The following is a 22,646-nucleotide window of genomic DNA, read 5'->3' as shown; positions in this document are numbered from 1 at the left end:
AATAAATCAGACAAAAATATGTTGCTTTCACTTTGTAACAAACCAAAATAGTGACTATTAGTCTGAGTGGAATTTGGTTTAACATGTTTAATATTTTATACCTCATGGTGCATTACATAAACCAAAGTTCACAGAACTATGGCGACTTGCTGAAGAAAGCATGCTCAACAAATTAAATACATTTGCTCCTCAATGAGCAAAATGCAAACGCCACAGCACTCACCCAGGAAAGGCATAAAAACGTCTAAATTTGTGAGCCAGACCAATGGTTCTGGAATTTATAAAGCTATGAAAATAAACTGGATTTATAACATGTTCCAGGGTGAATGCTGCTCCTTCGAATTTAACAGCATCCCTATTCTGCGATCGTGTGCCCGTGTGTCTGTGGGGGGGACGACGACACTTTTGATAAAACAGACTTCAAGGTCTTCTGTGAGAAGCTCATAAGCTTTTGGCTTTTTGTTGACAAATGTATCAAGCCTAGTGAAGGCAAAATATGAGCAAGGTCAATATTTTGCTGCGAGGAAGATATTTATTACAGCATTAAATATCAAACGAACAAAAAGAAAACAATTCAACTTTGAAGAATTTAAATTAAGACGTTTCCTCTACTTTAAGTTTTCTAGTTTATTCTTGGAAGGAAGAAAAGTTTAAAGGATCGCATAGCAAAGAGAAAAAATGCACACAAAACTAAGCTGATGGTAAATTTTAGTTTTATTTGTATAGCCCTCATCATATAAAAGAAATGTTTTAGCAATGATTTTATATTCAACAGCATTGTTTAGATACTTTTTTCTCCCTCATTTTTTTTAATGTATCAGAATGTAAATCTGCGAAATGAATACTCTTAACAGCCAGCATTAAGATATGAAGAGCAAGTGAAACAATGAGGACCCAGCCAAGACCTGAAAAGGGAGGGAAAATCTGTGAACGCAACCCCATGCCAATCCATCACATTAAAAGAAAAAAAAAATGAGCTATTCCCCTAATCAGCCAATTCACTAGAGTATACCACATTAATAGATACACGCACTCCGACTGCAAATCCGTTCCTGCTCTACTCCCAACTCAACCCGATTTTCTGCAGTGGACAAGAGCGGGAACGGAAGAGAGGGATGGGGGGGGGGAGGAGAAGGACAAAAGAAAAACCCCTTCGGCAACCAGCATCACAGAAACCGCCCACCATAAAAAACAGTACCAAGGCGGAATAGAAAACGTCCGTAACTCCTTGACCGGAAAGCGCCCGAGCCGCCGGCGACGGGCCGACGAGGGCACGAGAAAGCCTTTCAAGCCCAGGCCGCAGCACGGCAGCGAGCGGAAAGCAGAGGCCACCATTACTACCGAGGCGCACAACCCCTCCCGACAACTCGGAGGCAAAAGCAGAGGGAAAACCTCGCCCGAGGACCGAAGGAAAGCCCGCAGCCCCCCCCAAAACCTGCGAATATTTCACAGTAACCCCGGAAACCCGGCGACTTAATGCAATAAACAGGAAATCGTTCGGATGATCTGGGTTCCGGGGGAAGTTGAATTATTTTTTACCAGCAAAGAGATCAACTTCCACATCCGGTAGGGCCACACAACCAACACTGACCTGGAAAAGATTCGGGTAACCTGGCAAACTGAAGTAATGAAGCGTGGTCTTACCGTGCTGCCCTTTTTCACTTCAGCCCAAAGGTATTTGTGTTCGTGCAAAGGCGCTTTAGTGAAACCGGGCGTATTTTCTTAAAATGCCGTCTCATCGGCGCCTAAAAATCACACAGAAAAGTCCCCGTATTTCAGGCGGATGTGTACAGGTGTTACAAATACTGTTTTTTTTACGCGCTCGGCCGCACAGCTAAGAGAACCGAGGCCGAATAGTCAGTGATATAGTTTGTCGGGAAACATGTTGGCGAATATGGTTATGGAAAACTTAATACTGGAACAGTCTTATTTTATGGTGTAAATATATTTAAAAAAAAAAAATATATCGTGGCGGAGGGATCTTGGCTGTTGGTAGCTGCGTGCACATGCGCGGTACGCAATTCAACTGGATGCTCCGCTGGGAGCCGGAGGCGGACGATGGTAATAGAGGCGGTTAGTGGCGCCTAAGGGTCTGTCTGGGGAGGACTGGTACAGTGTAAATAGTTTTATCTTCTGCTATCTCCAGTTAAACATTCGATACACACGCATATATATATTTTAAAAAGTTTCTAATGTGCCAAGCCAAACTGTAGCATTCATGAGTCCCCTTAAAAACTTTCTCAGCTGAAGGGGGCGGGGGCATTACAACCCCCCCCCCCCCCTAAAAATGTATGAGAAACAAAATATAAATAGTTACAACAATCGACCATTAAAATGAGAGGCAAATGGTAAACCTGATAGTTCAATAAAGTTCCATCCAGAGTAAAGGAGACCTCTGTGGGATGAGCCTGTATATGCAGTTTGAGGGGAAAAATAGCACTCCTGGTTTTTTTTCTGTTTGTTTTTTTTGTTAGTGCATTTTTTTCTTTCAGCATTCTATTTGATAGCGCTTGATTCCAGCCTAGCCTCTAATCCTGTAAATACAGTAGGTTTTGGCTACGTTACTTTCCAGGCAGTTTTAGCTATCATCATAAGATAATCATTTTTGTTAGCATTTAAACCATTTTAAAGAACATTTTGTGAATAACTTCAAGGGTAATATGTTTTATTGAAAATGGTCATGCCCCATATAAGAAAAGTTTACCATAAGAACTGAAATATTCCACGATTTTTTTTCCAGGACACTATTGTTTTACAGCCTGTGTATCTGCCCACTGAGCCACATTAAAGTGCTTTTAATGAAGGCAGCAAAAATGATGTGGTGAAATTGGCTTTTAGTTTTCCTAGCACTAGAGGAGGAAGAATGTGAGAAAGCAGCAGGAATGCACATTGTTGCTAGAGAAGAGAGTAGGGGTGAAGAGATATTTGAAGATAGAAGAGGGAAGGTATACAAGTCTGTTTGCAAATCTTTTGTTTTCCTGTAGATAAAATTGTAAAATATCACCAAATCTCAACCTATACCATTGCTGTAGTCTTACAATACAGGTCAAAATAAAATATTTTGTCTGACCTTTGTTCTGTTTCTTTATTTAATTCTCCCCTTCAGAGGTCAGCTTCTGAAAGTGTCAGTTCTGTTTTTCTTGCTGTTCTTATTTTATTAAAAACTACTCTTCTGTTTTCCACTTTTATATGATGTACAAGACTGTCCATCTGATTAGTGATTCTTGTCTCAGTTTAATTTTTTTTTAAATTTTTAACTTTCTTTTCAGACACACAGCATGTAAATACAGAGCTGGAATAGTTTAAAAAAACAACACAAAGAAACTTCTAAAGATAAGCTATTGCTAATAAAGGCAAAACAACATAGCAGTGAGCCAGTAAAAAAAAAAAATCATTAATAACACATAGGTTCAGGTATTCTGTATTTTTGAAAATCTAAATTTCAATACTAGGAGCTTCAGGGCCACAATTAAGATTTGGGTAGGAATGTGTATACAAAAATGTTTTAATTTCATTTGTTTTGATAATTTATGCATATAAATGCAATTTTATGTGCATAAAATTAAATTTTATGCACCTAAATTTTACACATACACATTACCAAAACAAATGCACATCTCTAGTTTGGGTACATGGAGGGCAAAAAAAGCATAAGCAAGTTAGTTTGCATACATCTTGCTACAGGATTTAAATTCCAGAAACTTGAAAAGAGAACACAGTCTACAGCAACAAATCAAGCAAAAACTGTTTGCAAAATGTGCTGTGGAAGTATTGTCCAACCCCTCTAAATTTAAGAATCTGACAATGTCCCACAACACTTTTTACCAGAAGCAGCAGAAAACTAAATGTAGCAAAAAGATGTGATATTTCAAAATTGGGCAAGCAAGCAAAGCTTTTTACACATTTTTGGACAACTAAAGTGATAGTCTGACATCCTTAAGAGATCTCAGTTGTGCCTTCTCCAAAACCAGAATTGAATAAGGTATGTGCAAAGAGGTATAATAAATAATTAACATGTCAGTTCATAATGATGTTAAAACACAAGATTGATCAGTACACTGTTAATTCATGGAGTAATGGCTTGTACCATAATTTTAAATCTCATTGCTATTATTATAAGATCTTCCAATTTTTTAAGACAGGAATCACAGTGCTCCAAGACATAAAACTAATAGACTGCTGTTAGTGATGGCATCTGTTCTAGAAATGTAAGAAAATCAGATAATCCAAACTGGAAAAACCCAAGTTCCTAAATTCTGGTGCCTTCTTGGGACAACTGCTGCCACTGCTACTGGGCCCAATCTCGAGGTGACAGGTGGAGGTGAAAGGGAAGATACTTGAGGTGAAGTAAAACTGCTGGTGAGAGAGGGATGAAACTGGAAGGAGAACAAAAAGACTCAAAAGTATGGGGGAGGGAGGAAAAATAAGCACAACTGCGCTTTGCAAAATAAAATAGAGAAAATAAAAGTCAAAAGAAGATAAAAGTTCCATGCAGAACTAATGGAGCCTGTTTTCAAGACCCATATGCATGGGTCTGGGTATACAATATACATTAAAAAAGCATACCCCTGTCAGGATCCCCTTGGACTGTCTGACATGCTGCAAATTTGGTAGGAATGACAACCATTATTGTGGGTGGGGGAGACAGACAAATAAGTATGTGTCCTTGACCAATTCTTAAAATAGCACCTAAAAAGAGATTGTCCAAAAAATGGCAAATAAGCACAAAGCCCCTTGGTTTACTCTGATTGAGCTAATAAGAGGTGAGAGCTATGCTGGGCTGAGGTACAATGCAGAAATAAAAAGACTCCACGTAAGAATAACTTTGAAGGCTCACAGGCTCTCTGTTCCGAATGCTAAAAGAATATTTTATTTCTGATCAGATAAAGAACACATTCAACTGCCTATAGTCCCATTTGTTACTAGTGCGGTCAACCTTTCCCTAAACAGAAGGTCATATGCCAACAGCTCTTGAGCTAGCTGCAGTTTGCCCACTGTTAAAAAAAACAAAACAAAAACAAAACAACCAAAAACCCTGGGCTTGATCAGTCAGACCTTTGTAACTACAGGCCTATATCATCTTTATCATTCATGGCAAAAGTCTTAGAATCTCTGATGCTGAAGCGCCTGGAAGATTTTGTTGAAGAAAATCAGCTGCTTCAATTCCAATACAGTTTTAGAAGTCATTAAGCACCGAAATCTTATTGCTCTTCCTCAGTGACAGTCTAAGAAGCCTTGACAAGGGCCATAGATATGTTCTCATTCTGTTGCACTTAACCGCCACTTTTGACACAGTTGACCACATAATCTTAATACAATATCTAAAAAAAATCTTGGTATGAGCAGACTAGTATTGAGCTGGTTCCATTCCTATGTGACAGGAAACCACAGGTCTGGCATGATGAATCTTGTTCAAAATTGCATGTTATGCAGTCGGGAGTCCCGCAGGGGTCAGCTCTTTCAGCGCTACTTTTTAATAACTGACTGATATGCAGTCTGCTGACTGACTTCTGCAAGGACTTCCTAATTTATGCAGACGATATTCAATTTTATATCCCATTTATTAACTCTTGGGACAAGACTACTTTGGTGGTGTCACATTGCATAGCAGTAATTAAATCATGACTATCTCAAAATAAACTTTCTCTCCACCTATCAAAAACTGAAATAATATTTACCCAACATCATGAGTCCGTATCAATACCCCCAGCTCTTCCCATTGACAATCATGACATAAAGACAGTTGACAAAGCAAAGAGTTTAGGATTCATTATTGACTCAATTATCATTCACATCACAAGTGAAATCTGTGGTAAGCCAGATTCTACCAACTACGTTTGTTATGTTTACTTGTTCTATTACTTCAGCCTAATGACTTCCAGTTAGTAGTCCAAGCTCTGATTATGCATTTGCTTGACTACTGCAAAGCTTTGTATTGTGGCAAATGCTTCAGAATGCTGCCACTAAAGCTCATTTTGGGTTGTTCACATCAGGATCATATTACCCCAGTGCTTTCAAATCTTCATTGGCTTCCCATGAAATCCAGAGATAGATTTAAAGTCACCCTTGTAGTTCATAATCTGTTAGAACTAGATTCTTTTCTTTGGATTATTGCCCTTTTGAAACCCTATATTCCATCAAGATCATTACATTCCTCACAAAACAATTAAAGACTTTTCTTTTTATTGATGTTAGGATACTCTATTAAATGAACTGTTTTAAGGGTCCTATTTTATTGTGTTTAGAGATGATTTTAAGATTGTTTCATGATTGTTTTAAAATAATTTAGCTCAGCTGAAATGAAAGATTATTTTATATCTTTAATACTTTATTTTTTGTATGACATGGTTAGTTATTGACCTATTATGTATGTTCTTTTGTTAGCTACTTAGGGCTTATGCCTAAGTGGCATATAAATAAACCATAAACCTAATAAATTAGGTGAGTCTCAGGTTGTGTAGGTTTAGCTAAGTATTTTATTGAAAAGGTAGACAAACTACATAGTTCGCTACCTGTTTTTGTTATAGAAGAACCAGAAAATAAGACTATGGAAGTCCACTCCATTGGGAACAGTTTGGAGATTTCATATAAATCACAGAAAAGATCAGTCATTTAAGCCCATACCCAATTTGGATTATACATGGAGATGATTATCTATGTTTCTAGTAAATATTAACAGTTCTTTACAAGAGGGATTCATGCCAAATGTATTAGAGAAGGTAGTAGAATGTCCAGTATGGAATAGCAAGATTATTTCTTTTACCAAGAATTCAAATTATTGACCAATTTCAAATCTTCCTATAATAGGAAAATGGGGTTTACAGCAGCTGGAAGATTATATTGAAGAGTATGAAGTTCTTGACCAGTTTTAGTTTGGATTTGGGAATGAGAGGCCGAGACTCTCTTAATTTATTTAATGGAGTCATTGCACTATGAAACTGATAGAAATGTATCCGCACTATTGATACAGTGTGATATATCAGCAGTGTTTGTGGTTTGTCTTAGAACCCCTCTCACAACTTCAGTCAGTTGAGGTAAGAGATGTATTTGCTTGGCTTGCCTCATTTTTCAACAGGTGCATACAAAAGGTAACTTCTTGGAAATTATTAAGAGTGGGGGTCCCACAGGGATCAGAATTGTCTGCATTTTTATTAATCTTTACTTATTCTCCCTTTCCCTACAGAAAAACTGTATCATCTTTAGGAGTGCATTATCAAATTTAGTCTTATTTATTTTATCTGTCATTGTTAAGTTGCTGTTATTGTTCTTGTATTTAGCTTGTATTTTTATACCTGCCCTGAACTTTGGAGCGTGCAGGATCAAAGCAATTTTAAATAAACAAATGAATACGACATTCAATATTTTGTTCCCTGTAATCCGGACAGGAGTTCTCCATTACAGCTATGTAATTGCAGCTTTGATGTAATAAATAAGTTGATGAATGTGAATATGATCTTGAATTTACAGAAAACTGAGTTCCTATGAGGGTCAATGCAGTAAGGTGCACTCAGCAGAACATACAGTTTTACCCGTAGTTGTGCGATCATTTTATGAGCGTAAACGTTACAGCCCATACAAGAAGTTTTGCGCACATAAAATGTCCATATGAAATTATGCATCCTGCTTAGCTCCCTCACAAGGAAAGCCCATGCAGATGAAGGCATTAAGCATTGCAAAGAGGTGCTCTGGCTTAAATCACATTTTCTTAGTGCTGTTAATTTTACTCCAGGTCAGAGGTGGAGTAACGTTTCCAGCGCTTGTGTCACAAGTGTCAACCTTAACTTTTCTGGTGTTGCGCAGCAGCAGGTGGTACAAACAAAAGAAGTGGGAGAAGCCTTGCAAGAACATGCCTCAACTTCCCGTTGCTGTGTTTTATTTTTTGTTTCCTTTTTCCCCCCTACCTGCCTCAGTCTCGCAGTGGCCTTCCCACTTCCAGCATCCACTTAGTGCCACAGCACTTGGCCCTGGCACCGTAGTGGTGGTTTTTCTATTTTTAATTTCCTTCTCAGGGACCTGCCGCTGCTTTCTTTTCTTGCTGCAGTTTTGCGGTTCTCTCCTCTTCCTTTCCTGGCCAAACATCAGGCAAGCCAACTGCTGAAGCTTTCTCTTGCCCATCCCTTCTCTGCTCTTAACAGAACAGCGCCTAAGTTTAAAATGTGCATTCAGCCTATGCTAAGCACACATTTTCTAGTCTACTCACTTTTTTTTTTAATTCCCGATGCATTAGCTTGCATTAACTCCCTTCATCCTAGCTAAGAATGCATTCCATATTGTGGGCCTAGCAATTTATTTGTATTCTGCCCTTTGTAATTGGTCAGCTACTTCAAAGCAGACTACATTCAGTACTGTGGGTATTTTCCTGACCTCAACATTGAAAAGGCTCTTATTCTTGTTTCATGCAATCTATATTCTCTAAGGAAGGTGTAGCAAGTACATGTTGATCTTAAGAATGCATCTTTCTAGCAGGATTATACTTCATTAAAAGTTTCTTAACACAGAGATAAGACTATTTAGTGTTTAGGAAACAAGTAAAAGCTATGCTTTTTAGGAAAACATAAGTAACTGCTGTATCTGCATTTTTGTTTTTGTAAGTTTTATGTATAACTTTTGTCGTTTTTATGTATGTTTCGCTTGGATGCTACATTGCTCTTATTGTGGAATTGTGATAAGGATGCATAAATATATTAAAAAATAAACATATAAGCTTCCTTTCCTTTGGAAAGTTGGTTAAAACAAACAAAAAAAAAAGCTAAAGGAAAAAATGTCACTGGTTTCTAAAGATTTAGGGCTAATGCCTGTGTTGTAAATAGTTTTCCATTCCTACCATTGGTGATCCAGTTGATGCTATTTGATAATAAATGGCTGAAATTCTCAACTAAAGTGGTAATTAAAAAAAAATCCAATCATGATTTTTAATTTGTTGAATTTCATTGTCTAAAACCAGTAATCACCTTGGTAAGATGCTACTGTACTAATTTAGCCCTTTCCTTCTGTTAGATACCCTCATTTTTTGCTCTGTAATCAAAATACAGTTGCAAGTATTTATCTAGATTAAAAAGCTGTCTATTTCAGGGATTGCATCAGGGCCACCTGTAGAAAAATAGGATAGGCAAACATTTCGTCTTAAATGGAACATTAAGGAACCAGTCCGAATGGCGAGAGACCTTGCCAAAAGTGAGGTGCTCTGCCACGGGCGGAAATCTTTCATGTGCCAGTTGTAGCCCACAGACCATGTGTGACTTCAAGTCTTTTTAGAATACACTACAGAAATATTTTACAGGCACAGCAAACCAAAGTAATATTTTATAATCCCTCCCAACTCACTTAGCTCAGACATTGTGGTAAGCTCCAGCCTGCCCACTCAGCGCAGGTTCTCTACATACCAGTGTACATCACTGTCAGAGAGCCCCCGGGCTGGTAACAGAAAATAAAATTGTAACTTAAAATATGGAATTGCCCATTGCAAATACATGACAGTACGCTGTTCTAGTATATTATTTGCTACCACACCCTGTCCCCCTCCAAAAAAAAAAAAAATCCTTTTATGCGAGTTAAAGTTATCCTTTGTACAGCACAAAAACGTAAATATGCAACACCAGAAACGATTTCCTCTTATCTGTGACCTTCGCGCACTTAGGATATCCTGTAAGTGTAAGGCAACAAAAAAAAAAAAAAAAAAAAAAGTTGCCCCATGACGTCATGACGCACTATGCGTCGCCGGCCCAGGAAAACAAACGGACGCCATTTTAAGCATTCCGCTTTTAACGTCAGACGGTCGGCGGAAGGGGGCTGGGCCGTCGTGATCATGACATTGGTAAGTGGGAAGTAATCGCGCCGTGTATTATGGAGTCAGACCGCGAGGAAAGTGCCTGTCTGAAGCCGACGGCAGCCCTTTCAGCACATCCGGGCTTTTATTGGTATCGGGGCTGGTGCGAAGCTTGATAAACGTTGTGATTGCGTCCTCGGTTAATTTCGTTATTTCCCTGCCCTGTTAACTTTTTTTTCCCCTTTCAGAAAGTCATTGACGCCAGGGAAGGCTCACGGAGTTGGTCCACACTTTTTTAGAGCCTGAGAGATCCTTAGGCCATCATGCCGGCTGTGGCCTCGGTGCCCAGGGACCTCTATCTCGGCGCCTCGCTCGGGGAGCTTAACAAGAAGGCCGAAGTGAAGCCGGAGAAAACGAGCACGAAGAAGTAGGTGCAGCTTTTGATTTAGTTACCTTCATGAATCCTGACTCCCATGTGTTACAGATCTTACCGTTTTTTGCTTTAGCCATCAGTAGCAGCTCCAAAAAGAGTAACGGAATTATTCAGAACTTAGACGTTTTATTCCGCTCTTTGAAAGTCCACCTAAAAATTCTTAAGTAAATTAGCAGGTTGCAAAGTATAAGTGATGTTTGTTTAAGGATGCAGTCTTTCATTGTCATTGTGAGATGACATTTGTCATAGCTTGGAGCAGGACTTCTCCTTCGCGAGTATAGTAAATATGGCTGGTTTTCTGAGTAATCCAAGCTCTTTGCAGGGCCAGGTCAAGAGTATTTGGTGCCTCCGGTGAACCTTTGGTCATACATCTCCTCATCCAGTTTACCTATTGGTGGCAGCTCCAGCACTCTCTTCTTTGGAGGTATTGGCTTTAGCACAGCACCCCTTTGGGCCACACAATAGCCAGATTATTGCTGCTCCCAAAATGTTGGTGCACTAGGCAGCTGCCTAGTTTGTCTAATGGAAGCACCAGTCCTTCATGGACAATTACATTCATTGTGGACAGTCTGAACATCAGTCTTTTTTTTTTTTGTGGTTTTTGAGGATTGTATTGCCAGACTGCCAATATAAAAATAGGACTTTGGTGTTATACTCTTAATTTTCTATTAATGTAATCTCAAGGCAGATTCCTAAAACGATACATACATCATATACACTGGCTTTCTTTTATTGACTGAATCTCAATATTTCAAAAACAGAATTATCAGGTTAAGTTGGTTTCCATCATTTCCCTTCCCCCGCAATTTTTCAATTTCAGTGGTGACTGTTCTTATTTCCAATGACATTAGAAGTATTGGGGTTATTTTTAACTCTGAATTACTTTTCAAGTTATATGTGAAAGCTGTTTGGTTATCTTTTTTAAATTATGGATTTTATGAAAAATTAAACCGTACCTTGTCCCCTCACATTTTAGGACAGTACTCCAGACTCAGGTTACTACAGGCCTTGACAATTATAATGCCATTTTCCTTGGTTTGCCTCATTATACTGTTAAGGCCTTGCAAAGACCTCTGTGGTCAGAATTATGTTGGTCTTTAAAGCCTTGAGTAATGAGGTGTCCCTTTGTATTAGCTCATTATTGAAAAATTATTGCCTAAGTAGAGCTCTTAGCTCTGCTGGTAAATGTCTTCTTGATATTCCTAATCCTAGATTGATAAATCTAGTGAACCCAGGGATCTGTTCTGGGACCACTGCTTTTTAATATATTTATAACTGACCTGGAAATGTGAACAAGTGAGGTGATCAAATTTTGCCGATGACACAAAATTAATCTAAGTTGTTAAATTGCAAGAGGATTGTGAGACATTGCAAGAGTACTCTGCAAAACTGGGAGGCTGGGCATGTAAATGGCAACGAAATATAATGTGGACAAGGGCAAAGTGATGCACTTGGGGAAGTGATGCACTGGAGACCCAGTGTGTGCAGTCTATTTCATGTGCATTCATTATGGATATCCTGAAAACCAGACTGTGGTGTGCCTTCAGGAGAGGGCTGGGAAACACTGCTGTAGTTTGATCCCATTATTTGGTTCCCACTAAGTGTTTTTTATTTTAAAACCCCCCCCCCCTCCCGCGCGTGCAAAAAATGGGGGTTACGTGTGTGGCCGGGCCTTGTGCGCATCTTCAAAGGAGCCCGGCCACGCGCATAACCCCCGTTTACGTGCCGAAGTGCAGGGCCAAGTTAAAGGGGCGGTCTGGGGGGAGAGGCGGGGCTGGAGGTGGCCGGTACAGCCGCCATTTGCCGCTGTACCGGGAAAGGGTCGGAAGGTGGGCGCAAAACAAAAAAAGAGGTAAGAGAGAGGGTTTAGGGGGTGAGGTAGATAGGGGAAGGGAGGTTGGGGTAGGGAAGTTCCCTCCCAGCCACATGCGCATGTTATAAAATACGTGGATTCATTTGCGTGCATGCACGTCTTTAAAAATCTACCCCTAAGATTCCAGTTTTCTTCAGGACCAATATGAGTATCAGTGTCTCTTTATTTTTTTTTTTTATTTTATATTCTGCAGCACCTAAATCACTCATTGTGGTAATGCATTATATACAAAAGAAATACAATTCACATTGGTATATTACATTTTAGAATAAAACAGTTGAAGGAATTTTAGTGGAACTGTGGAATTGTTGCTCACTTATTGTAATCCTGTCTTAGGAAAACCTAAGGTTCTTAAAATAGTTAAATATTTCTCTTGGCCCTTCAGTGCTTCTCTTTTTTTCTTTTGAGATTTATTTTGTATTGATGCATTTTAATAAGTTACCTCCATGCTTGTAACAAGATTTCCAGCATTTTGGCTTTTTTTTTTTTTTTTTAACTTCTGTAGTCCCTATTGGCTTCTCCCGTTACTTGTAATGAATCCCTTCAGTAAAGTGCACCCTGGAGGCCTGCATCTATACTTGAGAGCAGCAATGCTTCATGACAGGTAGTAGATAAGCTAGCTTGGTGAGATCAGAGTGCAGCTGTATGAAATGGCATCGCAGAGCTGCCAACTAATTCCAAGTCTTTATAAATGTTACACCAGTTTGTGGGATATTTTTGTGTTTGGACTTTCTTCGCTAAATGTATTTTATTAATAAAACTGGAGAAATCCTAGAATTCTTAAAGTATCTTAAAAAGCAGGGTGCTGTTTATGGCACAGGTTTAGCTGGCAGCAAGAATTATTACAGGACAAACCAGGAGCAGGATCATATATTAAAAAGTGCTGTTGAAAGGATGAGTTGACTCTTACAGATGAAACATTCCATTTGGAATAGTGGGATGTCAAGTGACACTATGATTTTACTAAAGTCGGCCTGCGGTTTTACTTGTATTTCAAATAATTACCTTTATGTATCAGCAGGTGAATCCTTGTATTTAGAACCAAACTGATGTTTATCTAAACTAAACTACATATACCACAGGCCTTGACAGTTTTTCTTTGGATCTAGAAGCCAGCAGATTGGGGGAGATGGGAGGACAGGCCCAAAGAAAGGATCAGCTGTTTGGGGGGGGGGGAGGGTGGAGGTATTCTTCACCAGCCTCCCTCTCGGTCCTCACTCCAGCAGTATCTGGTTTTTGGTTTTTTTTCTCAATCCCTCCCCAGCAGTCTCTCTTTCACTGTGGTCCACTACCAGCGTGCAACTGCTCTCCTCCTCCGGCCCAACAAGACCTACTGCATACATAATTATATATTGGCAGACAAGGACCTGTTAGTCCACCCATTCTACCTGGTTGCCCCTGCCTATAGTCTTCTAGACAAATAGATCTCCCAGCTGTCTGCCTTATAAGCTTGACTGCCTGCAGAATATCGTATCTCCTATTGACCTTAGCTACAAAATATAGCAAAGCCTGCCTGAAGCTTATGCTAGGAGCCTTGCCACCTGCTCCCAGTCAATTTGAAAATGTACTAAAGCCTTGCTGCCTTTTCATGTTTGACTTTGACACAACCCTACCACTTCTCTGTGTGTGTAAGCTTTCCCTTCTTCCCTTTTTTTTTTCTCCCTCTAATTTTCCTTGTGGTTATTTGCATAAGTAGGCCAACATCCAGACAACACCTCCCATTCCTACTGATCCCACACTTGCTTTTAATGTTGTTGTCCATATCTCTTCCAAGCAGTTTTGGTTCAAGGTAACCTTTTTGAACCTTTCTCCCTCCAACTTCATAATGGGAGCAATTTTCAAACATTCTGCTGGGTGCAGAGCCTGTCTGTATAAGACCTTGTACCTAATTTTCAGAGGGAAAGCACATAAAAACATAGAACATGACAGCAGATAAAGACCATCTGCCCATCTGCTTAGTTTTACAATCACTTCCTCTCCCTCAGAGATCCTCTGTGCTTGTCCCATACTTTCTTGAATTCTGTTCTCTCCATCACATCCACTGGGAAGCTGTTCAGGTGTTCTCCGTGCATTTTATAAAGACATTTCTTAGATTACTCTTGAGTACACCCACTTTCATCCTCATCCCATGATCCCTCATTCTGATGCCTCCTGTGCATTTATTTCTTAGATGTATGTACATGCCTCTGGGATATATCCTCTTTCCCGCTATTCCTTCATGGTAAACAAGATTAGTCTGTCCATATGCTTTATTATGACCATTTCAGTAGCTGTCCTTTGGACTGACTCCATCCAGTTTATATCCTTTTGCAGGAGTGGTCTCCAGAATTGTACACAATAGTACTCCAAATGAGCTCTCAACAGACTTTTTTTTTTATATAGAGACAATATCTCCTCCTTTTTTCCTATTGGCTTTTACTCTCTCATTGCACCCAAGCATTATTCTGGCTTTTAGCCTCACCTTATCTACATGTTTGGCCACCTTAAGATCATCAGAAGATCACTGCCATATCCCTCTCTTGTTTTGTGCACGAAGAACTCCACCCCTATACTGTACTGCTCCCTTGAGTTTTTGCAACCCGAATGCATGACCCTACATTTTTATTTTGCATTAAATCTTCACTGCCAGACTTCGGACCATTCCTTAAGTTTCACTGGATCCCTATTTGTTTTCCACACTTTCCAGGGTTTCTAACCTGTTGCATCTGTAAAAAAGGCAAACCTTTCCTGACAACCCTTCCTCAATATCCATTTGAAAACTGCCCATGGGTATAAAGGACATACGGACTCTGTATATTCTTTTTTTTCTGTGAGCAGATTCATGTTGGAAAACATTGTGTGCAGGTTAGATTTTCAAATTTACATGTTTTTTTTCCAGCCCCGCTCTAAACACGTCCCCCAAGAGTCCCTCCTCTACAAGCTGGTTACAAGTAATTGGAACCTTTTGCATACTTTTAGCCTGACTGAGGGCAATTTTCAGACAGCCAGTTTACTCGGGTAACTGTTTTGAAAATTGCCTTCCCTATGACCACTTACCTTTTGAGTTTCTTTGTTTATGGAAAATGCCTCCTTCTTGTACTTTTAATAAAGCCTACTTAAGAACTGGGTAAGATCAAAGATTCATCAAGCCCAGCATCCTGTCTCAAACAGTGGCCACAAGTACTCAGCAAGATCTCCAAAGAATGGAGCCAATCCTTCCTGCTCATAACCAGGGTTAAGCAGTGGCTTTCCCAAGGCAACCTGTTAAAAATGGTTTATGGACATTTCCTCCAGATACTTGTCAACCCTTTTTGAACCCATCTATGCTAACTGCGTTCACCACATCCCCTGTCAATACATTCTATAATCTGTTTGAACATTTATCATTTGATCTTTCCAGTCTGTCTTCCAGCAAACATATTTTGCGTTACTTAAGCCTCTCTATATAGGGTTTGTGTTACAAGCCCAGAACTATTCTGGTAGCCCTTCTCTGTCCTTACCAAGAACTGAACACTGTACCCAAGATAGGGTCGGAGTAGTAACTCTATTCAAGGGAAGAATTACCCTTTTCTTCCCCTCATAGTATTACTTTTCTTTATGCCCACGAGTATATTGGCTTTCTTTGCTGCTGTATTATACTAATTGGCAAGCTTCAGATAATTACTCCTAGGCAGGGGTGAAAATATAGTTAAACTTTTTGCTTAGGTGTTTTTTTTTGTCTGACTTTTCATATTTGTTCTTTTTTTTGTCTTATTTTTTTCTTTTTTTGCTATTTTTGAATGTTTTATTTATTTTCAAAGTTATTAACTGCATCTCCTGGAAAGTTCCAAAGTCAGCAAGTCAAAATTGTCAGTCAATAAATAAATCCAGCCATTTATAATAAAATCAACAATAAATCTGCAAACATCCCAAAAGGTAATAAGAGCAATATAAAAACTAACAGTTTGATTCGTAAGTGGCTTCAAAAAGCTAAGCTTTGCACTGCTTCCTACAAAGTACTGGTTCAGTTGGAACTTTAAGCTGTGATGGAATTTATATTCTAGACAGTTGGACGCACGCAAGAGAATGCTCTTTTAGGAGTGTCCACCAGTTCAGTTTTCTCAGAAATTTTAAATACCGTATTTTTCGCTCCATAAGATGCACCTGACCATAAGACGCGCCTAGGATTCAGAGGGGGGAAATAAAAAAAATAAAAAAAATTTGTGCTAAACCGGCTCTGTCACCGGGCGTCTGTGCGTCTTATGGAGCAAATTAGGGGAGTGCATAACATTTTGTTTTTGGGTCTGGGGAGGGCCATTTCAGTCCATTCCCCAGATCAGAAAACTTTTGTCTTTCTAATTCTGTGGGAACCCCCCCCCCATCCCAACACTTTAAATTTAATTAACAACCCCCACCCTCCTGACCCCCCAAGACCTGCCAAATTAATTAAATACAACCCCCCACCATCCTGACCCCTCCCCAAGATCTTCCAAATTAATTTACTACAGCCCCCCACCCTCCTCACCCCCCTCAAGACCTGCCAAAGTCCCTGGTGGTCCAGCGGGGGTCCAGGAGCGATCTCCTGGACTTGGTGCCGTCGGCTGCCAGCAATCAAAATGGCGCCGGCGGCCCTTTGCCCTTACTATGTCACTGGGGTCGACCAATGGCAGCGGTAGCCCCTGTGACATAGTAAGGGCAAAGGGCCCCACTTTTGGGGGAAAAAAGTGCGTCTTATGGAGCAAAAAATACAGTAAATAATGTTGGGATGATTTTAGATTGTGAGCTGTAATCATGTAATCAAACCCTTAAATTCTTTTAAAAAAAAAAAAAGGAAAATGTAATTTAAATTCACTTCTTTTTTTCAGTTGGTAACCAGTGCTGGGATTCCAGAATGGGGGAAAATTATGACCATGAAGTCATACCTGAAACCAAACTTGCAATGGCATTATGGATAATCTGAAATCTCCTTAATTGAGATTAGGGAAGGCCAGCCTAAAGTGAATTACAGCAGTCCAAGAGAGAAGTGGTTAACGCAAGAATTACAGTAACAAGATCTTCTACTCTTTAATAAAAAAAAAAAAAAAAAAAGGCAAAGATATTGGATATTCCACAAATAGTGAAAACAAATCTTCACTACATTCTTAATCTGTGCTTGCCTAGTGAGATGCGAGTCCAGAATGACTCCAAGAACCTTTGCCTTTTGCATGGGGTTAATGCATTATTCCCAAACTGAATTTGTGGAAGATTCGTTATCAGAGTTGGTTTCCATAACCAAAACAGTTCAATCTTTGAATGGTTTTCTTTTGTAATGTGTAATCTTATTTATTTTTCTTGATGATTTTTTCATCTCTACCCTCTCCCTGCCTCCTTCTTTTCTGTGCAGGCAATGAGCAGCCACAGTTTGCAGTGGTGGCTGCACCTCCCATTGGGCCAGCACCAGTTTTTAGGCACCCAGGGCTTTTCTGTCCCTGCTTCTAGGTCCCTTTCCTATTTGACAGTTGTCACTTCCTGACCTCCTAAATGACCAATGGAATTCTGTGCCCCAGGTGCATAATTTTACACACTTTTTTTTATTGAATTAGCTTTCAAATTCTTGACCATCTTTCCAGGTTTTTCAAGTTCTTTTTTTTCCCACTCCTTGGTGTGTGTCCTGTTAAAGATGTTTTGTCATCTGCAGGCAGACATTTTCCCCTGAAATCCTTTTGTAATGTCACTAATAAAAATTAGTAACATGACCTGGCCCTAGCAGCAAGCCCTGAAGTTACGTTACCTTCACCAGAGTGGATGCAGCTGAATCTTAACCAGTTCCTCATCCAGTTGACAATTTTCTCCTATAGTCCTGTACTAGGTAATTTGTTTGTGTGGGAAAGAAGGAGCTGTGTTTGTTTTGGGAACTTTAGGTCAACGAGCTATTTTACCATCAGCAAGTTGAAGAGAATTTGTTGAAATGTCTTGTGCTCATCTTTTTCAGTGTTCCCCTCACTTTCACATTCTAGTTTCTAGCCCCTTCCAGCTTTTGAGGTGGCACATTCACCCCATTCCCTTAATCTAGGTAGTTTTAATGTTTTACTTAATACTATTAAATAAACTTCATATAGGTATCACAGATAGCCCGGCTTTTTGAAGTATATGTGATAGTATTTTATCATCGCTATGTTATGATGATGTGTCTTGCATTATGAGAATTTCAAGGCCCATTGAATTTTTAGGCTTACTTTATTCAGTCCATGAAATCCTGTTGGGACTGCCACTTTTGAAAGGTAAAAAAGTCCTTTTTTTTAAGCTTTTCAGAATTTTATTGGTAACAAAGTTAACATGGCTGCCATTTTTCTTTTTGTGTGGGGGGGGAACAAATTAATGTAAGAGGATTTGATCTATTATTTTTCTGGCTAATGATTTTAGTATTGATTTCCTGACTAAGACACATTATCAAACTTTTTACTGTAGCTTACTTTCATATTATGGAATATTTTTTTTTGATTTGTGGAATTTTGCACCTAGACAAAGATGTGGGTTTTATTTTTGTTTGTTTATTTTAAGACTGTTTGGCATATATTACCTGACCTTGAAGATATTTTTCAGTAAAGTTTATGGAATGTAAATATAAGAAATGGCTTATACGGTTGTACTTGAGCATGATGTGTTGCTACAGTTACATAAACAGAGATCAGAAGTATTTTTCCAAAAAATGGCGTCAAATGGGGGAGTTTTCAAAAACCGCTTATAGTAATCAAGTATAGCCATTTAGGCCTAAGTGGCTATCTTCAGCCACAACTGTAGCTGGTTATATTGCCAGGTAGCTAAATACAATTGCTTAAGTCACGTGTGACTAGATATTATCAAGTTCCTTCTGCCTGCAACATCTACCCCCAAAATAATCCGTTTCTGATGCATTAAGGATCCTCCAGTGGCTTGGCCACCCCACCACTACTCAAAAGTCTGAACTGTCAGTTCCAGAGGCTTTTCTTTCTGTCTGCAGGAGTGACACACTATCCCTTTTTTCTGGTATTGCTGAACTATGGCATAGTAAGGATGGTAGAAAAGGGCCAAATGGTCCATCCAGTCTGCTCAGCAAGTTTCTTATGGTAGTATCTGCCGCACTGTAGAGGTTACCCCCGTGTTTCTCTTAAGGGTAGCAATTGCTGCTCCGTGCAGTTATTCCTCAAGCCTTATGATAATCCATTAAAAAAAAAAAATCACTACTAGCAACATTTTTACTGGGTGATGAGCTTCTTGAATATTTAGACAAATCTGCTTTATGTGCTTTGCTTATAGATTTGGCCATAAGAGCAGTCCTGTGCTTTTCCCCTGATTTCTGTGTATCAGTACCCTAGACCATAAGTCGGGGCCCATTTTGTTGTCATCTGAATCCAATTCTTCTTTCATCCCCAGCCACACCCTGCAATCAAAGCAGGTAGATGCTGCCTAGCAGCACTTCAGTAGAGCCATTTTACAAAGATTAGCAATGCCAACAGGAGGGAGATTGCATCTCTTCGACTGGCAAAGACAGAAGACTCTTAAGAATTGTGAGTTGAGATTCTGGAGGGGTTGAGGAAGTCTTGAGGGTCTGGGATTTTCTTGGTGTGGAATATTTAGGAGGGCCTCTAGTGTATTTGGGGATATTTTATTTAAGTTGTTTTTTTTTATACCGATAGCCATTGGCACATCGTATCGGTTTACATGGAACTGTAAGATACCAGTGGGGTATGGGGGACATGATCTTAGGGGGATGAGGGGGCTGATTGGGGCACTGTTGCCTCTGATGAGGTTTGGGGGGGGGGGGAGGTTGGGTCTTGTCATAGGCCTGTTTTTCATGCACTAGACATAACTGGCTAAACTAGGCACATATATTCTAAAAATGAAATGTATGTGGATAGTTTTCCTTCTTCTATCCCCACTTTTGATTTAGCCATGTCCCTGGAGCACTTCCTTCTTATGCAGCTAAAAACGAGCTGCCTTTTGAAGGTAGCTAATTTTTAGGCATATAACTGGGGTACATTTTCAAAGAGCCTTGTGTTTATAATTTATATTAAAAGTAACAACACAGAGAAGGAAATGTATAGGAGACTCCTCAGAGTTGTGAAGTGGAGGGCTATGTGTTGTAGTTGTTCAGTTTGTAATATGCCTTTCCTGTGGTGTGTGTTGGCTGGTGCAGTGGGAAAGTTGGGTGAAGAAGATGAACATCCTTTTTCTCCAACCATTCCTATGCACCAGGGATAGGCAAAGTTATGGGTCTGAGTGCCACATTAGTGATATTTCTCCTGGTGAGCCATAAGTGAGATGATCTAGCCACCCTGGGCTATATTTGCACATCTCTGCTTTACATAGGATGCCTTGCCACAGAAGAACTGACTTATCTTGGGGGGGAGGCTGAAGGATTAGAGCAGCAATAAACAGGCATGTGTTTGTGAAAGCATTGTTCCTCCTTAATGTGCTGATAATGCAAAAAGAACAAGTTAAAGCCTGCAGAGAGGATGAGATGCTTTAATTTTCTTATTTGGATATTTGCACACATGAGCCTTACCTCACTCCTATAACGTTCTCTATCTTTCTTTTAATTATGACAGTATATCTTCCACCAGGAATGAAAGATTTCTATTTTAGTATTTTTTTTTTTTATGTTTTACCTATTCGTTTGGCCTAGTAGTTTTCAGCATATTTAAATGAGACAGTATGATGGGAAAACAATATTTTTGGCTTCTTTCTCTTCAATCAAGCTGGTCACAAAGGGAGTATGGACAATGATCTTCCTTCAGCTAATTCTAGCTGTAGATGATGTTAGGAGAGTGATTTCGCCTTATTTGAACATGAGGGTCAGAAAATCTCTTATGGATAAGGTGGTGGATGTGAGGCACACTGCTATCCTGTAGCAAGTGGTGGAATCTACAATGGTAATAGACTTCAAGACTGTATGGGATAAGGAAAGAGGATCCTTATTTGTAAAAAAAAAAAAAAAAAAAAAGTGAATGTGATAGTGGAAGCACAGACCATGGGGTTAGCCGGGATGATACCAGCAGGATACAAATTAGCAGGGGGGTCAGCTAGGTCCGTCTAGCAGGCTATGTGGAGCTAATAGTAATGAACTGCAATCAACTATGGAATGAATAATGAGAAACTAGAAGTGTGTTCTCGACCGTTATATATAGAAATGTAATAAGGTGTGATTTAATAAATTGCCAGCTATGTAAATAAAGCTACAGTTCCTCAGCGACTCCTATCCCGAAAGGCAATGTGGCCTAGGAAGCTAGATGTTTGGGGTATATAGAATATTACAAAAACTTATAGCTAGACATGAGAAGGAAAGGATGTTGGGTGTGAACTAAATAAGGGATTGTGTATGCTCATCCACCCAAGATGGTAGGTACAGAGGCAGAAGACAACAAAAACACTTGGATAAGTAGTAATACCTTCCAAGTGGTCCTGCTGTGTGACTGGCAACTGGGATATATCCTTGGCAGTGAGAATAGGAATAACTGGGCAGACTGGATGGGTCAGTTTGTCTTTCTACCATCATCTATTATGCTAAAGACTCTATAGGGAAGATTTAAATAATGACATTAAGCGTTATGTGCATCAGAACTGTTTGAGAGGAGTGTTGGAATTATCTAGAACAGAAAAATTGACTTAAATGTCATTTTTTGCCATATTCCTGTAATAATCAGGATTGGAAAAATCCAGGGTTCCTGGTTGCCGAGAAACTAAAATTCGGTGCCTGATCGAAGAAATACTGTTGGGGCCCAGGTTCCAGAGAGCCACGCCAGCTCATGGTTGCTGGACTGAGGAGAGAGTTGGAGTGGCTGGGAGAGAGCCTGAAGGGAAAGGTAGCGAGTGCTTGGAAGTAGGGGGAAAGGAGGTGATGGATGAGCATGCTTGGAAAAAGGGAAGAGAGCAAAGAAAAGCAAGAAGATTAAAACTAAAATACAACAAATAGAGTAAAATATAGAAAACAACCAAAAATTCCCATAGCTCCTAGAAACTTTGGGCTGGAGCCTCATTTTTTTTTTCTAATAATAAAATGTACAATTTAAAGCTTGTGAGAAGATTGGAGAACATACTGCAGAAAAAAGTTCAGGACAAAAAATATCAGATGAGAGGAAGTTAAGGATAAAACCCTCTATAATATCAGGTGAGAAGTAAGTAGATGCTCTCCTGCTTCTAGGTATGTTCATCTGATGCGTACGTTCTGAATTAGTGCGCAGATTGGGTGAATTCTGATGAAAACAGGAGAAGATGCCGGATTTATGTGCGCAGGGCACTCGGGCGCCGCCGTGCCTATTTTGCATAGGCCGCCGGCATGCGCGCGTAAGTCCCGGGGCTTGCTAAAATGGGTGGTCCAGGGGGCGTGTCTGCGGTCCAGGGCGGTCTGGGGGCATGGCTGAGTGCCCCGACACAGCGGCCTGTGTCAGGGCCTGGCCAGCCGGCGTGCGCAAGTTACGCCTGCCAATGGCAGGCGTAACTCCATCAAACAAGGTGGGGGGGTGAGTGAGTTAGGGGAAGGGAGGGAAAGGTGGGGGGAGGGGAGGACAAAAAAAAAAGATCCCTCTGAGGCTGCTTTCACTTTGTCCTGGAAGATTTGCCTTGCCTTGGCTCTGTTTTAAGAAATAAGTTTGGAGGGG

The 22,646-nt window shown here is 39.9% G+C and overlaps 2 protein-coding genes across 6 annotated transcripts in view; one reads left to right on the top strand and one right to left on the bottom strand.

The window, feature by feature from the left end:
• The window catches only part of GABPB1 (GA binding protein transcription factor subunit beta 1), a 92,822-nt gene extending 90,987 nt beyond the window's left edge, over nt 1-1,835 (bottom strand). For both annotated transcript variants that reach the window (XM_029575705.1, XM_029575707.1), the window contains exon 1: nt 1,645-1,835. The gene's annotated coding sequence lies outside the window, so the exon portion shown is untranslated. The remainder of the gene's footprint in view (nt 1-1,644) is intronic.
• Nucleotides 1,151-22,646, top strand: part of USP8 (ubiquitin specific peptidase 8) — a 92,657-nt gene continuing 71,161 nt past the window's right edge. Inside the window, exons 1-2 of one of the 4 annotated variants that reach the window (XM_029575703.1) lie at nt 1,151-1,674; nt 10,015-10,193. In XM_029575703.1, coding sequence (XP_029431563.1) covers nt 10,090-10,193 — 104 coding nt within the window. In that variant the 5' untranslated portion in view covers nt 1,151-1,674; nt 10,015-10,089. The other 3 variants (XM_029575701.1, XM_029575702.1, XM_029575704.1) reach the window with 3 other exon arrangements.

The sequence above is a fragment of the Rhinatrema bivittatum genome, chromosome 13 (genome assembly GCF_901001135.1).
Source record: "Rhinatrema bivittatum chromosome 13, aRhiBiv1.1, whole genome shotgun sequence".
In the NCBI taxonomy this organism is placed as follows: domain Eukaryota; kingdom Metazoa; phylum Chordata; class Amphibia; order Gymnophiona; family Rhinatrematidae; genus Rhinatrema; species Rhinatrema bivittatum.
This window is presented reverse-complemented; position numbering and strand designations above follow the sequence as displayed.